This window comes from Mesoplodon bidens (assembly GCF_964165515.1).
Source record: "Mesoplodon bidens genome assembly, chromosome: 1".
Classification (NCBI taxonomy): Eukaryota; Metazoa; Chordata; class Mammalia; order Artiodactyla; family Ziphiidae; genus Mesoplodon; species Mesoplodon bidens.
In genome coordinates this window covers 200559036-200582461 of record NC_138176.1, presented here as the reverse complement: position 1 = coordinate 200582461, position 23426 = coordinate 200559036, and the positions used below count along the sequence as shown (strand labels likewise).

Genomic DNA, 23426 nt, shown 5'->3' with positions numbered 1-23426 from the left:
TCAAAAAATGTCTCCTTTGTTTCTGGCTTGAGTAAAGGGATGAATGAAAGTCTGCAAAAGCATGGCTTTATGTAGGGATGTGTATACTATTAGGAGTTACTTTTGAAACATGAAAGCAGAGCTGTTAAGCAGGCTAATCATACCAATCTGGAGACTGAATGAGAAGCACTACATATAATTAAAACCATAGACTATGTTGAATGTGTGGTTGAGTGAATGGAGTAGGATACATGGCTAATGGGATAACGTAATATTTAATGACAAAATAAAGGAGTAGGATGACTTGCAAAAGGACTGAGAAGACGTTTTTACAAACTCTATAGACACAGAAGAGATAGATGTCATAGACATCAAGTAAAGTGACCATTTTTTGAAACAAAGAAATGTTATTTTGATAGAATGATGAGGATAGAATCATGATTGGTCAGAAAATGGATAGAATGAGATATACAGTTCCTTCCAAAGATTCAGAAGGAGTGAAGAGAAATTATCTTAAACCATGGATGATTTGAACACATTTAAAGATGGAAGAAAATCATTTAGAGACAGAGTTTAAATACACTAAATAGCAGGGTTAATCAGTTGGCTAAGTTTCTCAAGCCAGATAACCAGATTGGATTAGACAGGAGGAGAAAAATCTCCTCCTATGGTCACAATAGTGACAAAGATGTGAAAGTGGTGAAGTGGAATATAGTTGAGGTCAAAGCATAGATTAGTTTGTTTAGAAGAGGGCTTAGAGAGTTTATATGATGATAAATTTATGCAATTTTACAATTACTGTGCTATAGCCAAGAATATAGAGCTGTGGAAAGAGCCATAGGACTTTTAGTTTAAAGCACTTAAAAAGCAATTTTTTAGGAAACATCCTCTTAGGTGCTACTGGTAAAATGCTTTCATAACTCGATATAGCCTATCTGTATAATTTCTGTTGTATCTCAGTTTATTAAGTACTTACCATAGAAGGCTATCTTATCAACCTCACACCAATATTTACCAGTAAATTATAATAGCTATAGTTTTATTAAGCATTATTCATCAAATATACTCAAAGAGGAGTTTGAGATTTAAAAATATGTTGATAATTGTATTCTGTATGGATACTTAGAAAATTTATCATTGTTTAATGTTTTCTCTCTTTTAAAAATTTTTTCTTTCAACATGTGTTTATTAATTGTTCCTCAATACATTTTTATTGGCCCCTAAATTTCTACTTATTCAATGTTGTGTAAAGCTGTATGAGTAAAACAAACAATATTTGTTATGATCAAGAAGATAATAATCTTTATTCATAGATGCTTATCTATTATGGATTCAGTTGGCGACTGCTGCCAGGTTTTGATTAGATCTATTAAGATTTCTATTTGCTATTGAATATTTCTTGATACATTTATTCAATATAGAATGTATTTTCTGATTACTTGTAATGTTAATTTTCACAGGTGAAAAGCAATAAGGATGTTTAAGTGCTGGTCAGCTGTTTTGATTCTTGGATTCATTTTTCTGGAGTCAGAAGGAAGGCCAACCAAAGAAGCAGGATATGGCCTTAAATCTTATCAGCCTCTAATAAGATTGCGACACAAGGTACAGTACCCATCTGGACTTGCTGCTAGTGTCTAGACGTTATGAACTAAACTATTGGTTGTCTGGTTTACTACTCACTTAGGAGCACTTATTTCAGAATATGCTTTCAGAATATAATTTACATAAAAATCACATTTTAAAACATGAAGTGGTAGTACTTTTGGAAGCTTACAACTTTGGGAATTAAATACTTTTTTAACAAATTATAGAGATGGGCTATTTTAAAAATATGTCATTAAAAGTTCACGTGAAGTAATAGTAAAGGATTTATAAAGATCAGTAAATATGTTAAGACCTAATCACCCAGATGCTTTCTATTATTTTGATATTAATTTTAAGTTTAGAACTTTTCAAAATAAAACAATACTGTTATGTTCTTGATTTTCTCATAAAGATAAACAGAAAAGGATGTCTGTACCATCTAGAGATATATAGTTTGGCAAAGTTTTTGTTTTTATAAAAATCATTAGACATTAAGTTCATCAAAAATCATAATTTTGTGTTGTATAATGTTGAGAAAATACTTTATTTATGTTAAATATTTTCAAGAAAAAAATAAGTTGACATTTAGGAATTCTATAAATTCTATAGATTATATACTTACAGTAAATTAAGCTAGTGCTTTTAGTTTAATAACATCATGATACTGCAAATAAGATACTAAAGCAACATTTTATTCAATCAAATAAGTTTACAATACATTTTTGTTTTCCTAGAGAACTGAGAAAAGACAAAAATGCTGATTTTGAAAAGAATATATGTATTTTAAAATTTCTTATGCTACTTGTCTTTTAAAAAACACTTGAAATAAACATAACTATATTGATTTCCTCTGTTACATTCAATACATGCTAGTAGCATTTATTTTTGCTGAAATTCTTTCATCACATTATTGTATTTTGATAAAATTGCTAAACTTTACTGGGATTTTTATGTGCCAGACACTAGGCTAAACTGTTAAATTTATTATTTTATTTAATCTTCAGAACAAACTGATGAAGACGTATCTATTTTCATTCTATAGATGAGAAATAAAAATTCTTAGAATGTTAAAGGATTTTTCTGAATGCATATATTTATTAAATATATCAATAGGCTAGGATATAACATGCAGGATAGATTTGATAGGAATAAAAGAGAAAATAAGTAAAGTATAAAATATACTTCAATGTCAAAAATCATTGTAGAAATTTAGTCTCACGTAAAAGTAAATAAATTATTAAAGTGTTCACTCTGGATAAATACAATTGGAGAATTGTCCTCGTTCCACTATCTTTCAAATATCATTTGTTTCCCCTACTTCATGGACTAACAATAAGTTTTATCACTGCCCCAAACTTAGAAATAATAACTCCTTTATGAATGCTCTCAAAACACATTATTAATTCAACGTTTGACTCATACTGTTACAGACCCAATGAATATTTTATTCCATGCTTTGTGTCTGCCCTATGTTATGTGTCTTTAGGTCAGAAACTGTGCCTTTCTAATCTTTTCATTCCTGGTGCCATGAATATAGTAGATACTGTTTAATTGAATCGATGGCAGAAAAATGACAGGTAGAATGCATAACTAGGAGTTTTGACTGTTCCCCTGCTAAATATAAACCACAGATTTTTATGTATTATTTATAAATAATTTTGAATTAAATTTGGACGTTGAAGATAAATTTCTTATCCTGCACTGCTGTGTGATTTAAGAAACCTTTAAGGAAATGAAACAACACAATAAGTTAAACCTCTTTTAGAAAGACTAATACCCACCCAAAATGATCAAAGTCACCTCCCAATCTTTTCCATCTCTGTGTCTTTAGCCCGAAATAATTAGAAATAATACATGATTGCTAGTATGTAGAAGCAGAGAGCAGAGAATGCTATGTAATACCTAACTTTCAAATGATGTGAGACAGAGGTGACATGAAGCTATAAGAGGCATTCTGTGACTTTGTGTGTGTGTGTGTAAACATGTGTATTTGACAGGAATAAAGAAGCACCCTGAGCTGTGCAAGTTCCTGCAAAGTCCCACCAGATACTTTCCACACACTATCAACCCCTGACCCAGCCACTGGGATCTACTTTTCCTTCCCCAAGACCTTGAAGACTAATCTCATTGTACTATTTATTTTTGTTTAAATATCAGTCACTGTTTGAATCCCACGGATACCTGGTCATCCTTTTTCCACTGCTTTCATTCCAGTTAGGTTCACATGCTACGTTGTTAGGCTTTCTCAAACCATAATTGAAAATGGGACAAACATAGACATTCCCTAGATCCCCTGTTTGATTTCTTTTTTTTTCTTGCTGGGAAATAAGCTTTTATTAATTAGTCCCAGAGGTTCTAAACTTTTTATGTCCATTTTTTGGGGGGGGTCTTAAATAGGAAGGAGATTTTTTAGTCTTCTTACTGATATTCTAAATAGTTTTGTAAAACATTTTCTTCTGTACTCTTCTCTCATACTTATTTATTTGTTTATTTTTAAATTTTTATTGGAGTATAGTTACTTTATAATGTTGTGTTAGTTTCTACACTACAACAAAGTGAATCAGCTATACATACACACATATCTCCTCTTTTTTGGATTTACTTCCCATTAGGTCATCACAGTACATTGAGTAGAGTTCCCTGTGCTATACAGTAGGTTTTCATCAGTTATCTATTTTATACATAGTATCAATAGTGTATATATGTCAATCCCTAACTCCTAGTTCATCCCACCTCCCCTTCCCCCCTTGGTATCCATACGTTTGTTCTCTACGTCTGTGTCTCTATTTCTTATTTCCACTCATAGAATACATCACTATTTGCAAGATATCTATTTTAATTACTTATTAGTTTGTTGGATGTTTCTTTCCATTATGATATAAGCTACTATTCATCTTGCTATAACACAGCACCTAGAACAGTATGTGGCACATGGTAAACAAGAAACAAATATATGTAGAATGAATGATTCCATCTGTTGGCTAGAATAAGGCTTAAATCAAGATGACATACATATATAATTATATCATATTATTATAATTAGTAAGTCAGAAATAATTTCTTTTTCTACCATTTTACCAGAGTAAAATCAATAGAGCTATACTTAATAAATTTTTAAATACATTATTTTGATAGCATTACATAAATTGATTTCCTCTTATTTGTTATTTTTTAACCTACATAGTTTTATTTAAATTACAAAGAATAGTAACATTTGTAAACCTTTGGATAGGTGTCACTAGTATTAAATATTATTAACTACAAAACTATAAGATAATAGATATGATAGATACTGAGTTCTGATTAGCCAATCTCCACATTTTCCCCAGAGAGGTGTCTGTACTTTGAATCTGGACAAATGTATATACAGAATTCATTTTTATCAAATATTTGTGTGTTAACTGTATAATGAATCCCCTTTTGGGAGCAAAAACTGAAATGTGAGAATTATTTGTCATGTTAGATAGAAATAGTGTAGATATAATTATAAACATATATGTACATAGTTATATCATTTACAACTCTATATACACACAAATGCGATTACAAATATATTTGTCTCAAGATAAAAATGAGTAACATTAATCCATCATGCTAATTATAGAATCTTAATTATAGTCCATAGTATGTATCTAAGGGAGCTGATCCTGTGTTTCATCCAATGTATTTACCCAACAAGTATGTATTGAACTTAAGAGGAGGAATTCATTAGCACTGTAAAATTGTAAAATACACTTACAAAATGCAAATCCAAATAGTGGCTCTTCCTTCATTATTATTTTAAAATAACCATTGCATACTTATATTGCACTGTATACTTTCATATACGTTAATGGTTGTAATTTAATTCTACAATAATCCTGGGATGCAGGGAATATTATTCCTGTTTATCCAAATGATATTATTAAAATCAGAGAGGAAAAGTTAGTTTCCCAAGGAGAAGAGAGGGGAATGGATAGAATCAATGAGATTAGTAAGAGGTAGATAAAAGCATAGGTAGACCACAGATGGGGAAGAAGGACCAGAAAAGCATAAAGATGATGATGGTAGTAAAGCAACGTGACACTAACTTCAACGAGAAACATCTCATGTTCCTTCAGATTGTTCCTCCTGCCCTTCCATAAGCACAACCACAGTGTTCCCACCTCCATTTTCTTGGCCAGATTGAATGCCTTCTTCTGAAGGTTGCTGTAGCTCTGGTTTAGGCCAATCTCCCAATGAAGTCTCACTAGGAAGCAATAGTCACCACCCTAACTGCTGGTCTGTTGCTAGGAATCTGGGTGTTGAGCATAGTAGTAACTATTGGCTGCCATGTGTATTTGTGAGAAAATTCCCTATAGTCTCCCAAATTTTAAGCCATCTCCAGAATTTGAATACTCAGAGCAGCCCATACAGAACTTAGTCTCACAGGGCATTGACTGTATACCAGGTACTCTGTTAGCTTTATTCTATACATTGGTTTAATTATATGAAGATTTTCATGTCATAAGTGGTTTTATTACCATTTGATAAATGAGAAAATTGGGCTTCAAAAATGTTTAGTAATTGTTTAATACAACACCCTTATAATGTTAGGAAGCAGGATTTAGGATTTAATGCAGAGTCTATATATATTAATGCCCATTCCACAGTGAGTAATTTTTATAGTAATTTGATCTGTGTGCTGTGTATTTCCTGTTCTCTCTGCATTCTGATCACATAGTAGTAAGGCACGATTTTATGTCTTGGTCCCTTTGTGGTTGATGTGACTATGTGTCTACTTCTGGCTAATGAATTGTAAGAAGTGACATGAAATGCATCTGGGCTGAACATTTGATCCCAATTGTAAAATCTGAATTCTCTTTTTCTTCTAGCATGACAAACAGCATCTGATCAAGGTGGTGTCTGCTTAAATCATCCTAATTGTCTAAATAAACTAGGATGAGTGAAACACACTGGCAATTAGTGAACATTGCATACTTATATTGCAATACGTACTTTCATATACATTGTTGTAATTTAATTTACAATAATCCAGCAATGCAGGGAGTATTATTCCTGTTTATCCAAATGATATTATTAAAATTGCGATATGAAATGAGGGGAAAATCTTCTGTTTTAAACCACTGAGACTTGGGAGTTGTTTGCTATCTCAGCATAACCATAGCCTGTTCTCACCAATAAAGAGAGAACTAGAATGTAAACTCCTATCACCTAACCACAAATTCTGGGCTCCTTTTCCTCTACTGTCTTGGTATTTTTTTTTTTCATTTCCATTCCTATAGCTTTCTTCCTCTTTTTCATCCAGTATTTCTTTCTCCTCTCTGTTTCCTGCTGAGTCATAATTTCCTATCACAATTAAAACTCCTGTTGTAGTCACAAACCTGTAATATGTATGTACTAATATTACAGCATATTACCCTAGTCAGTTCACTGTAAATCCTGTCAGGGTCGATGCCTTATGTTACATCCTTTTTCTTACCTACAGCACTGATCACACTGCTACATTGTTTGCTGATTCTGGTAATCAAAGCCAAGCCAGAGGGAAGATCTTATGAGGACAGTAAGGAGTTCTCTTTGAGTATACCTAGTGGGACCACTGAAATATGTTAAATAGCTTACATGTTTGTGTGGCCAGAGAATGTGATGCCCAGCTTTATAGTGCAGAGCAAACCAAAATTGCATTACTATCCCTTTACTTCCTAAATCAAAATGTTAGTCTATGAAAGTAGTTACTGTGCAAATGGAGCAAAGAGTTTGCATAATTTTATAAGTCCAGAGAGTGTTGCTATGCATGGCAGGGCACTATAATTCTAAGAAGTCATTTGTGGGAGGTGATGTTTTACTTTTGGTATTAAAAGATTGATAGATGTGGATTGGTGAAGAGTGGCAGGAGAGAACTCTAGGGAAGGAGAAAAACATTAAACAACACATCAAAACCATGACTGCTCAGAGGATAGAAACCTTCAGGCAAACCCAGGAGCATTATTTCCTGACTGACTAAAAATTGTGCTATTCCATCTGAAATATCTTACTGCTTCCAGCATGTTCAAGGGAAGGCCCTTTAAAATGTTAATGTATTTTGCAGAGGTCAAGAATCAATTTGGACCATTATGTAAGAGCAAAAATGGTCATGATGAGGGAAGTAAAGACATCATGGTGGAATGATTAATTAAGTAAATGTTAAGGAATTAATTAATTAATATATATATTTATTCCATATATATCTTAGTGATTGATTATTATTAATCTCTGACTTTTGATGTTTTTTTTTTTATTGAAGTATAGTTGATTTACCATTTTGTGTTAGTTTCAGGTGCACAGCAAAGTGATTCAGTTATACATATACATATATATCTTATTTTCCCTTATAGGTTATTACAAAATATTGAATATATTTCCCTGCACTATACAGTAGGTCCTTATTTATCTGTTTTATATATAATAGTGTATATCTGTTATGCCCAAACTCCGCATTTATCTTTCCCCACCTTTCCCCATTAGTGACCATAAGTGTTTTCTATGTCTGTGAGTCTATTTCTGTTTTGTATATAAGTTTGTTTGTATCATTTTTTTTAGATTCCACATATAAAAGATATCATATGATATTCATCCTTCTCTGTCTGGCTTACTTCACTTAGTATGATAATCTATAGGCCCATCCATGTTGCTGCATATGGCATTATTTCATTCTTTTTATGGCTGAGTAATATTTCATTGTATAAATATACCACATCTTTTCTATTCATTCATCTGGCGATGTACATTTAGGTTGTTCCATGTCTTGGCTGTTATAAATAGTGCTGCTATGAACATTGGAGTGCATGTATATTTTTGAATTATGTTTTTCTCAAGATATATGGCCGGGAGTGGAATTGCAGGATCATATGGTAGCTCTATTTTTAGTTTGTTAAGGAACTTCCATACCGTTCTCCATACTGGCTGTACAAATTTACATTCCCACCAACAGTGTAGGAGGGTTCCTTTTTCTCCACACCCTCTGTAGCACTTATTAGTTATTATTAGTTGTAGACTTTTTGATGATGGCCATTCTGACTGGTGTGAGGTGACACCTTATTGTAGTTTTGATTTGCATTTCTTGGCATTTTTCACATAACTAGAACAAAAAAAAAATAAATCTGTATGGAAACACAAAAGACCCTTAATAGCCAAAGCAATCTTGAGAAAGAAGAATGGAGCTGGAGGAATCACTATCCCTGACTTCAGAGTATACTGCAAAGCTACAGCAATCAAAACAGTATGGTACCAGCACAAAAACAGAAATATAGATCAATGGAACAGGATAGAAAGCCTAGAAATAAACCCATGCACCTATGATCAGTTAATCTACAAATAAAAGGCAAGAATATACAGTGGAGAAAAGACACTCTCTTCAATAAGTGGTGCTGGGAAAACTGGATAGCTGTACCTAAAAGAATGAAATTAGAACATTCTGTAACACCATACACAATGATAAACTGAAAATGGATTAAAGACCTAAATGTAAGACCAGATGCTATAAAACTCCTCTAGAAAAATGTAGGCAGAACACTCTTTGACATCCATTGCAGCAATATCTTTTTGGATTCGTCTCCTAGAGTAATGGAAATAAAAACAAAAAATGAACAAATGGGACCTAATTAAACTTAAAAGCTTTTGCACAGCAAAAGAAACCAGAAACAAAATGAAAAGACAACCTATAAAATGGGAGAAAATATTTTCAAATGATGCAACTGACAAGTGATTAATCTCCAAAGTATAGAAACTGCTCATACAGCTCCCTCTCTCTCTCCCTCTCTCCCTCTCTCCCTCTCCCTCTCTCCCTCTCTCTCTCTCTCTCTCTCTCTCTCTCTCTCTCTATATATATATATATATATATATATATATATATAAACAATCCAATCCAAATGAGCAGAAAATCTAAATAGACTTTTCTCCAAAGAAGACAACGATGGCCAAAAGGCTCATGAAAAGATGCTCAGCATTGCTAGTTATTAGAGAATGCAACTCAGATTTTTTTTAATACAAAAATTATGTTTGAAAAAAGAGGACTTTTTTTTTCTGATAAATGAAGTTCTGATATTAATTGAGCTAGTGCCTGGAGCTTAGTTTCCACAGGACTATGCAAAGAGGGCTAGGTTACAGCAGCATACACCATAGGATATAGAAGATCTGTGCGTTGAAGGATACCATATGGACTGTTCTTTGCACCAGAAGAAGACATTATCTTTAGGATACTGGACAGTAGGTAGTCTTGTCCTTTGCAATTAGAGATACAATCTCTGTCTTCTAAGGCTGTATATACACTTGCCTTTGCTCCGGAAGTGGACATTATCTCTGTGTTTCAAAGCTGCTTGCTGTACAAACATCCTTGAATAGATTCCAGAGCAAATGGCAGTCAGTGTCTCTGCTCAGGAGATGTGCAAAAACATGAGGAGGATTGTCTCCCAAGACACGAGGGGAGTACCACCTGTATCAGGAGGTCAGAGTCACCATCAGGTGTATCTAAGTCCTAAGCTAATGATGTGTATTTCAAAGTTGATTTGCAAACCAAGTGCATAGGTATAACTTCATCCTACCTTTTACTGCTTAATTTTGTCCTTTTTAGAACTTTAGGGAAAAAAATGTTTTGTGAACCTTCGAATGTGTTGCTTTCATATTTATTCATTTACACCAGGACATATTTGCTAATCTGGGGAAAATCAGCATGTGGTTGACTAAATCACTTGCCTTACCAAAAATAAGTCAATAAAGGGATATATCTAACTTTTAAAATCTTCAAGATAAGAACCTACTAGTCATTTGATCCTTTTGAGAATGAATTCTCAAAGCAGTACTATTATTACAGATGTGTAGGGTGGTATACATAGTCTGTCCCTTTATACCTCTATTACCCTACATTAAAATATTTTTTGTAAAAATTTGAAAGTAGTAGTTATAACTGCTTTCGTTTGAAGATTTGAGGCTTTGAAATGTTAAAAATGGGATGCATTAGCATTCTACTTACATCTATTCAATAAAATATAACAAAGTAATCAAATAAATCAAATTCATATAGTATATTAGAACCAAGCTTGTCAGGATTCCAGAAAGCTCTGTTTATGCACTAGTCTTGGGCACTTATGGTGTTTTTTACCACTGTGGGATGAATTTCAAGTGACCCGAGCCACAATGCTTTCTCTTACCCAACTCAGTAATTAAAAAAAATTATATAGACAGATAGATAGATAGACAGATAGATAGATAGCTGAAAAACAGTGGCTTTATCCCTGTTTCCCTGAACAGTTATTGATTGTTTTACTGATCAAGAAGCACCAGAATATTAGGACCTAGATGTGGTTAAACAGGTTTGTCATTACTGTTCATTTTGATTGACTTTTGATTGATTTCCAAAGCCTTCTTCTCTTTAGATATAGTTGTATTTTTCTCCTCATTTCTGTGGAAAGAATGTGCTAGTACACATCAGTTTGCTAAAGAAAACAAACTACTCATATACTCAGATCTACCACTAATTAAGCACATTATACTACCTCCTGTTCAAAAAAATATATATGTGTCATAGTTTATAACAGGGTTCAGTGTGGTTACTCTAAACATGTACATGTAGAAGAAGGGCTTATGAGTTAAGAACAGGCAAGTGACGTAAATTAATATACCACAACCTAATATTTATATTCACTACTTCAATGTGTAAACTAAATATAAGTTGTTTTGTACATCTTCCATTATTAAAATTCTATTGTGAATTCAGTTAGCAGAGCTCTGTATTATAAATGAAAAGAAATATCCTGATTTATGAGCTTGACATTCAACATGTTTAAGGCATAAAAACCCTATGGTGTACAGATCACAGTTGAAAAGAATAGGATTAGTTTTAACTAATATTGCTTACTGCTTATTTCTGGCATCGGGTTCCCTGTATATGAGCTGAGAGATAGTGGTTTTAGAGCTATAAAATAGTAGAAAATATTCAATCCATATTTAAAAGCATATAATACAGATGGGAAAAGTGAGTGCCTGAGAGGCAAAGGTCTTTACTGAAGATCACACAGTTTGAACTAGCCACCAGGCTGTCTGAAAGTGATTGGGGGTTTATCAGTTGTGTGTGTTAAACAAATGGCCCATTCAAAGATTGGGCTGTCAGTCATTATACTACCAACTGGTATAATCATCCAACAAAAAATGTCTATTTTCAACATCCTGTCAGAAGGATACTTACATATGCTATCAGCAATGGTGGCAGTGTGGTTTTATTTTCTCCTAAGGGGCTTATTTTCTTTCCCAATTTTTAAATAGACTATTATAGCACTTTTACATTCACAGCACAATTGAGTAGAGAGTCTAGAGAGTGCCCATATACTTCCTGGCATCACATCTATAAGCTTCCCCCACTATCATCATCCTGCACCACATGGTACTTTTGTTACAATTCATGAACCTACAGTGACAAATCATTATTACCTGAAGTCCATGGTTTGCCTTAGCGTTCACTCTTGGTGTTCTACACTTTATGGATTTTGACACATGCATAATAACCTGTATCCACCATTGTAGTAGCATACAGAATAATAAAAGGAAAAATATATGGGACTTGTTTATATGAAGTTCATATAATGGTAAGATAGATACTAATTCCAAAGATTATACAAAGGGGTGCATAGTAGGAAGACCAATTCAGTCTGTCATATTTTATGTATATTAACAATTAAGGTAATATATGTATTAAATATCAATTCAACAGATATTTATTAAACCCACAGTACATATTGCCCTTGGTATTCCATACTGAAATTTTCAGTCTTACAGAAGAAAATCCTTTGGTCACAGTTATAATATCCATATGGGTAAATTTAGAAGGTAACAAAAGATTCAAATTAAAAATAAAGAAAACTTAGCAAGCATTAAGAATACCATCAATTAAACAGTAATAAATATTCAAAGGAAACTGCACAATCATGAATTTAAAAATAATAAATGTAGTTGACAGGAAAAAAGATTTGTAAATCTCCTTAGGAAGAGGGAAATAATAAATCTGTAAATTACTAAGTGGTGAGCAAATACTTGTGCCTGGGGAATCACTTAAAGTCACCAAAGGCAACAATTTAGAATCACCTAAAATTGGAAAGTAGCTGTGCATAATCCATCTGACTTTGTGAAGGACTAATTGTGCTGAACTAATTTCCTTTTTTGGTAGAATAAGGGTTTTCATAAGCGTGGAACTACCTGAGAAATGTAGAAATGCAAGTGAAAAGGTATATTTTAGCTTATAAGATTCACCATTTACAAGGTAACAAATATAACATACATTGTTCAATTTATTTTTAAAATTCATTGGCTCGAGAATCTCAGAATTCTCAAAAAATAGCATCTGTATTGCTTTGGCAAAAGTTGCAAACCCTGAAAACATTGCCTGATCTATCCTAACTTAATTCTGTAAAAGAGGAGTACAGCAGGAATATTCAATTTTACATAAAAGTGTACTAGAATAAGTATAGTTTTTATTTATAACCATTAATTTCCCTATAATGCCCACTATATATTTTCCCAACAAAAATTAATTCACCAAAGCAAACTATAATACAACAAATATTCATGTTTTACATTTGCTATTGCAGTCGAATATCATCTAAATACTTCTTAATCAGAAGCATATTTTCAAAGTATAGCTGTTTGTTTTGCTGCTTCTTGAGATATTTCTTGATGTAGAAATTTTCTATTTTTGCAAAGATTAAAGGCATAGCATAAATAAATATATCAGTTTGCCTTCATATAAACAGTTTTACTGTGACATTTGCAATATAATCAATCAGATTAATTTACTAAAAGAAACAAAAAAGAAAGACAAATGTTTCTGAAAATGGTCAATGTAAAATAAGTTACTCTTTTTTAATCAAAAGTATATCATTATATTGAGTTTATATCATAAAACACACACACAGACACACAGTGGTATAGTGATTAACAGCAATTCATTAATAACAAACATTTGTACATTCTGTATTAGTCAGGCTTCTCCAGAGAAATAGAAGCAATAGGATGTACATATATATTGTTTTGTTTTGTTTTGTTTTTTCTTCATTGTATATGTTTATTGTATTGTTTTTTAAATTTCTATTTTATATTAGAGTATAGTTGATTAACAATATTGTGTTAGTTTCAAGTGTACAGCACAGTGATTCAATTATACATATACATGTATCTATTCTTTTTCAAATTATTTTCACATTTAGGTTATTACAGAGTACTGAGCAGAGTTCCCTGTGCTATACTGTAGGTCCTTTTTGGTTATCCATTTTACGTATAGCAGTGTGTACATGTCAATCCCAAGCTCCCAATCTATGTACATGTATTTTGAAAGAGATTTCTTACAAGGAATTGATGTACATTCTTATGGGGACAGATAATAACGGAGCTCTGCAGGGTGGGTCAGCAAACAGGAGACTCAGGAGAACTGATGGTGTGGTTCTGGCCTGGAGGTGGGCTGTCTTGAGAATCAGGAAGAGCCAAAATTTCAGTTCAAATCCAAAGACAGGAAAAAACCAGTATCCTAGATCCAAGGGACTGAAGCAGGAGGAATTCTTTCTTCCTTGAAGAGAGTCAACATTTTGTTCTATTCAGTACTTCCACTGATTGGATGAGGTCCGCCTACAATAGAGAGGGCAATCTGCTTTACTGGCTCTACCTATTGAAGTGCTTGTTTTCCCCAAAAAGCATCTTCACAGAAACACCCATAATAATGTTGGACCAAATATCTGGACACCCATTGGCCCAGTCAAGTTTACACATAAGTTTAACCATCCCACATACTAAACTTAAAAATGTCAACTGTGTTGTAATTGAATATATCTTAGACCTCAACTGTATTACATTACACACAACAAGTGTTTGCTTTTGTATCAGAATGCAATTACACTGTTAAAATTGTTTTCACTATATTTGTCCTACGACTATTAAACTTGACTCTGTTTTAAGAACTAATTTCATACCTAGAAACAAAATCATGTATTTATTCATTGAATTAGTAATAAATAGGTGAGAAATTACTTTTGAATTCATTTGTTAATATAAGAGCTTATCCCTTTTTGATTCCTTACAGATTTCAGAGCAAGGTTATCCTCTTTTTAAATTAATTATATATTTTATTTCAACATTTTAAATATACTTTATATTTTGGAAGATTAACAATAATTGGAATTATCTTGGTAAGATTTTATCCTTATTCCCTCTATGTCAGTGGTGGGAAAAAAAAGGATATAATTTAATAAATAAGCACTTACACTTTGACTTTTTAGATGTGAAGTAATATTGTGAGCTCTGAGTAGATGTCCTTTATTAACTATGCCTTGTTTAATCTGTTGAACTAATGTCAACTAAACTAACATTATTGAGAAAAATAATTACAAATACAGGCTATTTGACTTAAGACTCCCGCATATTCCCTCCATCTATTAAGATTCTTTGCATCAAAAATTCCTTGATCACTTGTTGTAGATATTGATGTTATACCAACAGCATATATAATATCTAAGTATCCATGCCAGTTCATCATAACTGAGGCCAATACTCACCTAATTTTTTGTGGATGATTATACCATCCTAACCTATGTGGAAATAGCTGAACTCTTAAGACAGAAAGAAAATATAGAAAACGTAATTATGGTAAATACTGGGCAAGAGAAAGGGAAGAAAATGTATTTCTTAATTTCTTAGTCTATTTTTCATTGAATCTACAGAATGAAATGTCGCTTTACAAAGTTTATACAAGTTTCTGGTAAGAAGAACACAGGGCAGAAAATCACTTTAAAGGATAAGCTCAATTTTTAAGAATTCACTTCATAAGTAAGTGAATAAGTAATAAGAATAACTTCCTAGAAAAGTCTCATGAAATGGGAACCTTGGTTAATTCCAGAGAGATGAATTGAAGCACAGTTGTCCAAATTCAAATCTTTCAAAGTAAGGCATTTATCATTTTAGAATAGGACAGAAACTGATTTTTTTTAAATAGATGGCAGTTGGTTTGATCAAACAATAACAAATCAACAAGATTTTAGAAAAAAAAAAAAGAAATTCAATGACAACTGTCCAGGCCAAATTTAGATAGCTAATTCTCATATATAATGATACATATTGTTTTTCTTTTAGAAATTAGCATCTAAGTTCAGCATTTTTACTGTTCAGTATAAGATTCAGAAGGGTGATTTTACTGTGTTCTTTCATTTCATTACAGAGTTTTAGTTGATACAACACATTGATCAATACAGGGTATCAGTAAAACTCAGGAAACCATTAAAGCAGGATTTTTGAAATTTAAATGCAATCATTGTTTTGTATGTGGAAAGCAGGAATATGAAAATTCTCTTATATAAAAGAAGTTTATAACAACTACATTGGAAAGAGGCTATGTTATTTAAAACTAAGTATATTTAAGGATAGATACAGAAAACCAGTACTTCAAAAATAGTTCATAATTTACAGGTGAGAAAAAGGAGAAGGGAGGTAAAATAATGGAGCAAAATAGCAAAGCAAATAATCGTAATAATCACAGGGTAGTTAAAAGAACAATCTCAGAAGAGTTAAGGACACATGGGAGATTAAATAATGTTGAGATGTAACAATGCAATTGGAGGACTCAATAGGATCACAAGAGAGGGCATGCTGGGTATATTTGAACAGAAAAAGGAAAAAACACAATTTAAAGTAGCATATAGTACACATAATAAATAGATATGCAAATTTAAGGCAGGATATTATCATTATCATGTATAAAAAACTGGAGAGAGTTCAATAGGGCAATGTTTTGTTTAGGGAGAATTTGGTTTGTGGACCATTTGCAAATTTATAAGAAGAGAATTGTATGACTTATATTATCATTGTTATTGTTCTTGTTTTGGAAAACATGAAAAATTTGAAAATGTATTTCAGTGTAGGCAGAAAAGCTCAGATATCCAACTAAGCTGTGTGAGTAAAAATATATTTTTTAAACATTCTTGAAGTAAACTTTATTGTAACCTACCTTCTAGTTGCAAAGGGGAACATGAGGAAGACAAAATATTATTTAATATTTAATTATAACAATTAATAATCAATCCCAAATTGATTTCTTACTTAGAAGTTGTATCCATATGAAATGAGGATAGGAAATGTCAAGTGTATGAATGTGTAAAAATTGTTCCAAGAAGAAACATAGAAGAGAAAAAAATGTAGTGTATGTATTATCTGCACTTTCTCAGGAAGGTAAAGCAGGTGCTGAGAAGAGAAGTTATCATTTTATTTTAGGAAATTGTAGTAGGAATTGAACTAAACAAAAAGCAACACAAATATCCTGAATCTGTGAACAAGCAGGAGTGTTAAGAATTCCTCATTTTGTTTGTAAGACTACCTGGCTAGTATATATTCACACTTCAAATTAGACTACTCAACTGTTATTTAGAAATCCATGTCAAGGAGAATAGTAAATGCATGATGAGATGAAATTTAGACTATATTCTTGATCTATAATGAAAATATCACAAACTTTGTATTCATGTTGCTAATCAGAAATAGTATGTGCCATATATAAATGAGGAAGATATTTTTACTTCATGCACCTAATTCTAATAGAATTTAGAAAACACTTCTTGATCATTTTAATTAAAAAAAATGTAGAAAGTAAACTCTCAAACTAGTAAGCCATTTATTTGTTTAATACTTCAAAATATATTGCTGAGTCAGATACTCTTAGCATATTCACCGTTTTAATTTTTAAAGCAGTTAAAAAGCAGAAAATTAAAATTTTAAGATTTCAAATAGCTATCATACTTAGTAAGTGGAGGAATTATAGGAAATTGATATATGTGCTTAACCATAATCCCATTATGTTAATAATACTATCTCGTATCAGTTGCTACCCTATCTGCCTCTGCATAAATCATATCCAGGTAGGGCAGGTTTTATTGGCATGTGACCTAGGCAATTGAGCGAGACCCCGTGCTTAGTAGGGCTGCATGTTTGAGTTTAAACTATGCTTCCACTATCTTGAAATTCTTCATAATTTTTGAATAAGGGGCCTTGTATTTTCATGTTGCACTAAGCCCTGCAAATTCTGTAGCTGATCCTATCTCAGGGCCACAGATATTTCCTTCATTTATTTCAGGGAGTCCTAGGGTGGCAGAGCCTCTGGTGTGCATTCTCTGCAGCTTTTGCCTTTCCCAGAGTGCACATGTGTCAGGAAGAAGGATATAATTGAAGCGGCTCCCCACATCACTTTGCAGCACTCTGGGTGCCTGAGGCTTCTTGCCCATTGACCTGGAAGGGAGAGAATGACTCCTTGCACCGGTCACCTGTGCTCCAAAGCAGAGCCTCAGAAAATCACTCCTCAAAGCGGCACCTTTGAGTTCATCATTTCTTTTGTTTCTCCCTGGGAGCTGGGCAGCCACGAGGCCTCGGTCATATTTCCTTCATTACCTCAGCCACTACTTTATTCTTTTATTGTCCTCTTCGTGTGTTTCTTTAATATTTTTTCCTTGTTTTTTGTCCTAGCATTTTCTTATCTTTTATTATTTTTTATTTTTATACGATTTTTAAAGGTTACTTTCCATTCACAGTGGTTACAAAATATTGGCTATAGTCCCTGTGTTTCATAATACATCCGTGAGCCTATCTTACACCCAGTAGTTTGTACCTCCCACTCCCCACCCCTATATTGCCCCTCCCCCCAATGGTAACCACTGGTTTGTTCTCGATATCTGTGAGTCTGCTTCTTCTATGTTATATTCATTAGTTTGTTGTATTTTTTACCTTCCACATATAAGCGATATCATACAGTATTTATCATTTTCAGTCTGATTTATTTCACTTAGCATAGTGTCCTCCAAGTCCGTCCATGTTGCTGCAAATGGCAAAATTCCATTGTTTTTAATGACTAATATTCCATTATATATATTCATGCATATACATATACATATATATACATGCATATATATATACACACACACACACACACACACACACACACACACATATATTACATCATCTTTATCCAGTCATTTGCTGATGAAGACTTAGGTTGCTTCCATATCTTGGCTATTGTAAATAGTGCTGCTATGAACATTATGGTATATGTATCTTTTCAAATTAGTGTTTTTATTTTTTTGTCGGATATATACCCAGGAATGGAATTGCTGGGTCAGCAGAGAAATACAAATCAAAACCAGTGAGATATTACCTCACCCCTGTCAGAATGGCCGTCTTCAAAAAGTCTACAAATAACAAATGTTGGCGAGGGTGTGGAGAAAAGGGAACCCTTGTACACTGTTAGTGGGAATGTACATTGGTGCAGCCACTGTGGAAAACAGTACGGAGGTTTCTCAAAAAACTTTTGATATTAGAACTTGCCTTTTATCTTGAACCAGAACCCTTCATTTTACTTCCAGCAAATAAACAAACAAGCAAACAAAATAACAACTCAAAACACCAAAGCATATAAACTCAGGTGCAATACATATTCAGAAGTGGAGGAACATTGTACCCATCTTCAAAAATACTCAAGACCCAATTCAGTCACTGAAAAGTTATTTTGTTACAGAGCCATACATTGAATTTTAAATGTTTCCCTAGATAAATATAAACCAATAGTTAGCTTATGAGTAATTAAAAGGGGAATGTGTCAACTCTCAGTAATATTTATGCCAGAAATTGTTAGGTTTTTTTTCTGTGACAATATATTGGTACCGCACAATAGATATGATTCAAATAAACAAATGTTCCACTTGATAAAAATGACCATATACTATGTGAGTATACTAGGACCACCATAACAAAATACCACAAACTGGGTGGCTTAGAAAAACAGCAGTGTATAATCCAGCAGTTCTGCAGGCTAGAGGTCTAAGATCAAGGCATCTGCAGGGTTGGTTTCTTCTGAGAGCCGTGAAGGAAGATCTTTTCCAGGCCTTTCTCCTTTCTCTGGAGGTTTGCTGGCAATCTTTTGCATTCCTTGTAGATGGCATTCTCTCTGTGCCTTCATATCGTATTTCCTCTGTACATGTCTGTCTGTATCCAAGTTTCCCCTTTTTACAAGGACACCAGTCATATTGCATTAGGGCCCATGATGACTCCATTTTAACTTCATTAACTCTGTCAAGACTCTATTTCCAATTAAAAGTCACATTCTGAAGTACTGGGGGTTGGGACTTCAACATATATCATTTTGGTGGGACACACTCCAATCTATTACACATGCCAACATAGAGAGGAGGGAAAGGAACACAGGAAGAAAAAAGTGGAAAAGACTTTTTATTATGATGTGAACTGGCCCTTATTTTAAAATAGATCACCAATAGAAAAAATCATAGGTTTACAGATATGAAGTGAAATATTTTATTCTTTCTAGTATCTGATGCAAAAATTATTTATTTACTTTTAGTTGATTTACAATGTTGTGTTAGTTTCAGGTATACAGCAAAGTGAATCAGTTATACATATACATATATCCACTCTTTTTGAGATTATTTTAACATATAGGCCATTACAGAGTACTGAGTAGAGAGATTCTGAGAAATTTGTTGTGGCTTTCTTGAGGCAAGACTATCTCTTTCAGAAATTTATTACATTTAGATAATTTTAATTTTATCAATAAAAGAACTTATCTTTCATAATGTTAAAGTGTGGTCAGATATGTTGAAAAATGTTTTTAAATAAATCTTTTCAAAATATGTCAAAGGTTTTAAACAAGATACATGACATATCTCTTGATGAAGCATCTTATAAATGGAGAAAACAGGCAATAGTACATTTTAAAAAAGCAAAACTGATAAAAATCCAATCCCAATCTGGAGGATTTCAACAATGAAATAGGAGGAAGGTCTGTAGACTGTACAAAAACAAAAGTAGCACCCAGAGTTCTCATAGCCTGAGAAGAAAAGCTAGGGCCAGAAGCTGGTTTAAGAAATAAAATAAGAGCATTAGAGTGTCAGCTGAGAAACTCCAAGATCAGGAAGAAATTCTTTTCAAAAATGAAATTAGTCAAGATGGGATAGGGTAGAATGGAAAACTTGTATAGCATATGGCCACAGGTTTTATTTTTGTTTTTGTTTGGGACATTGAAAATCAGTGGCTCAAAACAATTACTTTATAGCTATCGATTAAAAATGAAGTCATTTCATATCAAGCAGGAAGAAAAATCATAACTAATTATCACATTTTCCAATATTGATGCTGTAAAAGGAGTATTTCAATCCTGCATATTTTAGAAAAAGTGGCCAGAGGGGTATTTCCATTGCATTGTAGGAATTTTTCGAGTTCAGTGTCTCAATATGGCCGAATATGGGATCCTAGCCAGTTGGAAACGTGTTTTATGATTGAAGACTCCCCATGATATCTGTAGAATTTCTTATAGTCATTTTCTGACATAGGAAGTCACAGTGTTAGGTAGCTCTGCTAAATAGCCCATACCATCCTGTCTTTATGACGGGAGGACAGCTCAGAAGAACAATGCTTATTGAAACCTGACATGACGTCAGATATAACTCAAATATGAAAAAGACAAATATCACAGTATAAAAACTGAAGGGGGTTATCTAAATAAATGGGGGTTATCTAAAAAAGGGTTTAATAATGATTTTAGAAGACATGCACATAATAAAGCTAGCTGCTTCTAAAATTATATTAGAAAAATCCAATCACCATTCTAAAACTCAAAGAAGATACTGAGTCTAGAGGGTCTGCTGCAATATGATGTTTTCAGTTTCAGCCATTGATCCACCGATTCAAGTATCAATCTAGTATGAGACCACTGTTCTAAAATTTTACAAAAAATTTTTTCAAATACAATTTTTAAGAAAGTTATGGAATGAAAAATATTTAGGGGCAAGAGACAAATAGTAGAACTGAATATAAGGAATTAATTGAATCCCCCAATAAACACAAGCCAACTGAGTGTAACCTTCAATTCTGATGTGTTTTTATTCCACATTTCCAATATCATTTTGAGAGAAATTATAAGAAAAGTCTCCTATGAGGAACTTATTTTAAAAATATTTTAGACAAAACATATTGAATCAATTCACTTCTCTTAAAGTGGAATCCAAAGAAGCCTTCAGTTTAACAAGTTCCCCGGTGATTCTGATGCACACTATAATTTGAGAAATATGAAACTTTTTCCAGACCTGTGACCTTTATCCAGAATTCAGACATCTGTGTATATGTTTCTGATTTCTTAAACTTGATCTTCTTTGCAGCCCATCTTTCCCCACATTCCGCTTAAATTTTGAGCATGATTCTGCCCTGTTTTCCTCATGTTTATAGACATAACCATTTCTCATTTGTCTGAGTTATAGATTATGCTATTTACAGACTATTATTAGCTTTCCCATTCCACTGTGACTCTAGACTTTTCCTGACCTTTGTGATTGTTTGTGCACTGACTTGACAGACTAATATGATATTAATGGTGATCTGAAACAGAATGTGGTTTTCACATTGTGCTGAAAATACTGATGATGTTACATGGACCTAATAATAAATAAACAGTATTTGATATTATGTCTTTTTCCATTTTATTCTCAATTTCCAATATGAGGCAAAAATGTAAATTGTCAAATCTAACAGTATCATTCTATTGCAACTTAATATTTATTTGACTTTCATAAAGTTTGCAATTTGAATACTTTAACCCAACCATAGCACTAATATGTAAGAATGTATGATTTCTACTATGCATGATGTTCTGTGGGTAATATTTCAGTTCTGAAAAACTCAAAAATTTTGACTATTGATAAGTATGAGAAATTAACACATGATTCGTGGGTTTTCTGTTTCCTCTCTCCCTTTTGTTGTATCACAAGTATTAGCCGCTCAGCACCTGTTGGGGTTTAAATATCAAAGAGTTGAAAATTGTCTCAGACTTCTTCTGATACTTTCTCTTAAATTTTGACTATTATTTAAAATTTATGCATATAGCCCTCCAACTGTTTAATAAGTTTAAATGTTACAAGAATTCTACCTTATTTTTAAAAGATTTCCTCAATTATTTTAAAATGTTATTTCTTAAATTTGAAATTGATAGAATCACACCTGTTCAAAGGGCAAAAATTGGTGAACTTGCTTTCCAATACAATTATGCCATTGTTTTGGATGTAATGATGAATTGCATCCTTGAAAGCCTGTAGGCTAATTGATTTTTTCCTCTCTTAATTTAGTGAATAGTGTGAATATACCACATCTTCTTTTGACTTTACTCTTTGACACAAGCATGTATTATGTCCTCTTTGTATTTAGAAATCTAACTCTGTTAAAATGTGTGTCAACATAAAAATTATTCTAATTGAGTAATAGATAAGAAGCTGAAAATCTAAAGTTGATGAATTATTCTCACTTTTGGAAAACTGGCATAAAAATCTATTTCCTGTCATTTCATACCCTTTCTTTATTTTAAGGCCAATGACTTGGATGAACCCTTCATATTTCCAATCCAGCCTTGTCCTTAACTCTTGGAAAAACTTCCTCATCACTGATGTCAAAGAACAAAACATATGGGTTCCTCATCTGTTACCATCCTCATCCTCATGTATCTCATTATCTATATCAATTCTCACAATCAGAATATCTATTATACCTTATCTACTTTATAACTATGAATGGACTCAATTAAGAATGCATAAACATGTGTAATAGGCTAAATACTAAATATTCTCACATCACACAATTTCAGAATATGTTTGTGGCATACTACCCTGTCATAGCCAATACCCCAGCATTGTATCTTCCAATATAAAAATGTACTGAATATAAAGTAAAATTAAAACTAACATTTAAAGAGCAATTGTAGGAATGTTTAATAAATTCATGGGTGCATTTTTATTGTTTCTTTAAGCAAAATGGTCCAAGTAGTTGTAAATATATTTAAC

General features: G+C 32.7%; 1 protein-coding gene across 3 annotated transcripts in view; it reads left to right on the top strand.

Annotated features, from left to right (window-relative positions):
• Window positions 1-1455: 1455 nt before the first annotated feature.
• Window positions 1456-23426, top strand: part of FSTL5 (follistatin like 5) — a gene marked incomplete at both ends in the record, with an annotated part of 533648 nt that continues 511677 nt past the window's right edge. For all 3 annotated transcript variants that reach the window (XM_081250998.1, XM_081250997.1, XM_081250996.1), the window contains one exon: window positions 1456-1581. In XM_081250998.1, coding sequence (XP_081107124.1) covers window positions 1456-1581 — 126 coding nt within the window. The remainder of the gene's footprint in view (window positions 1582-23426) is intronic.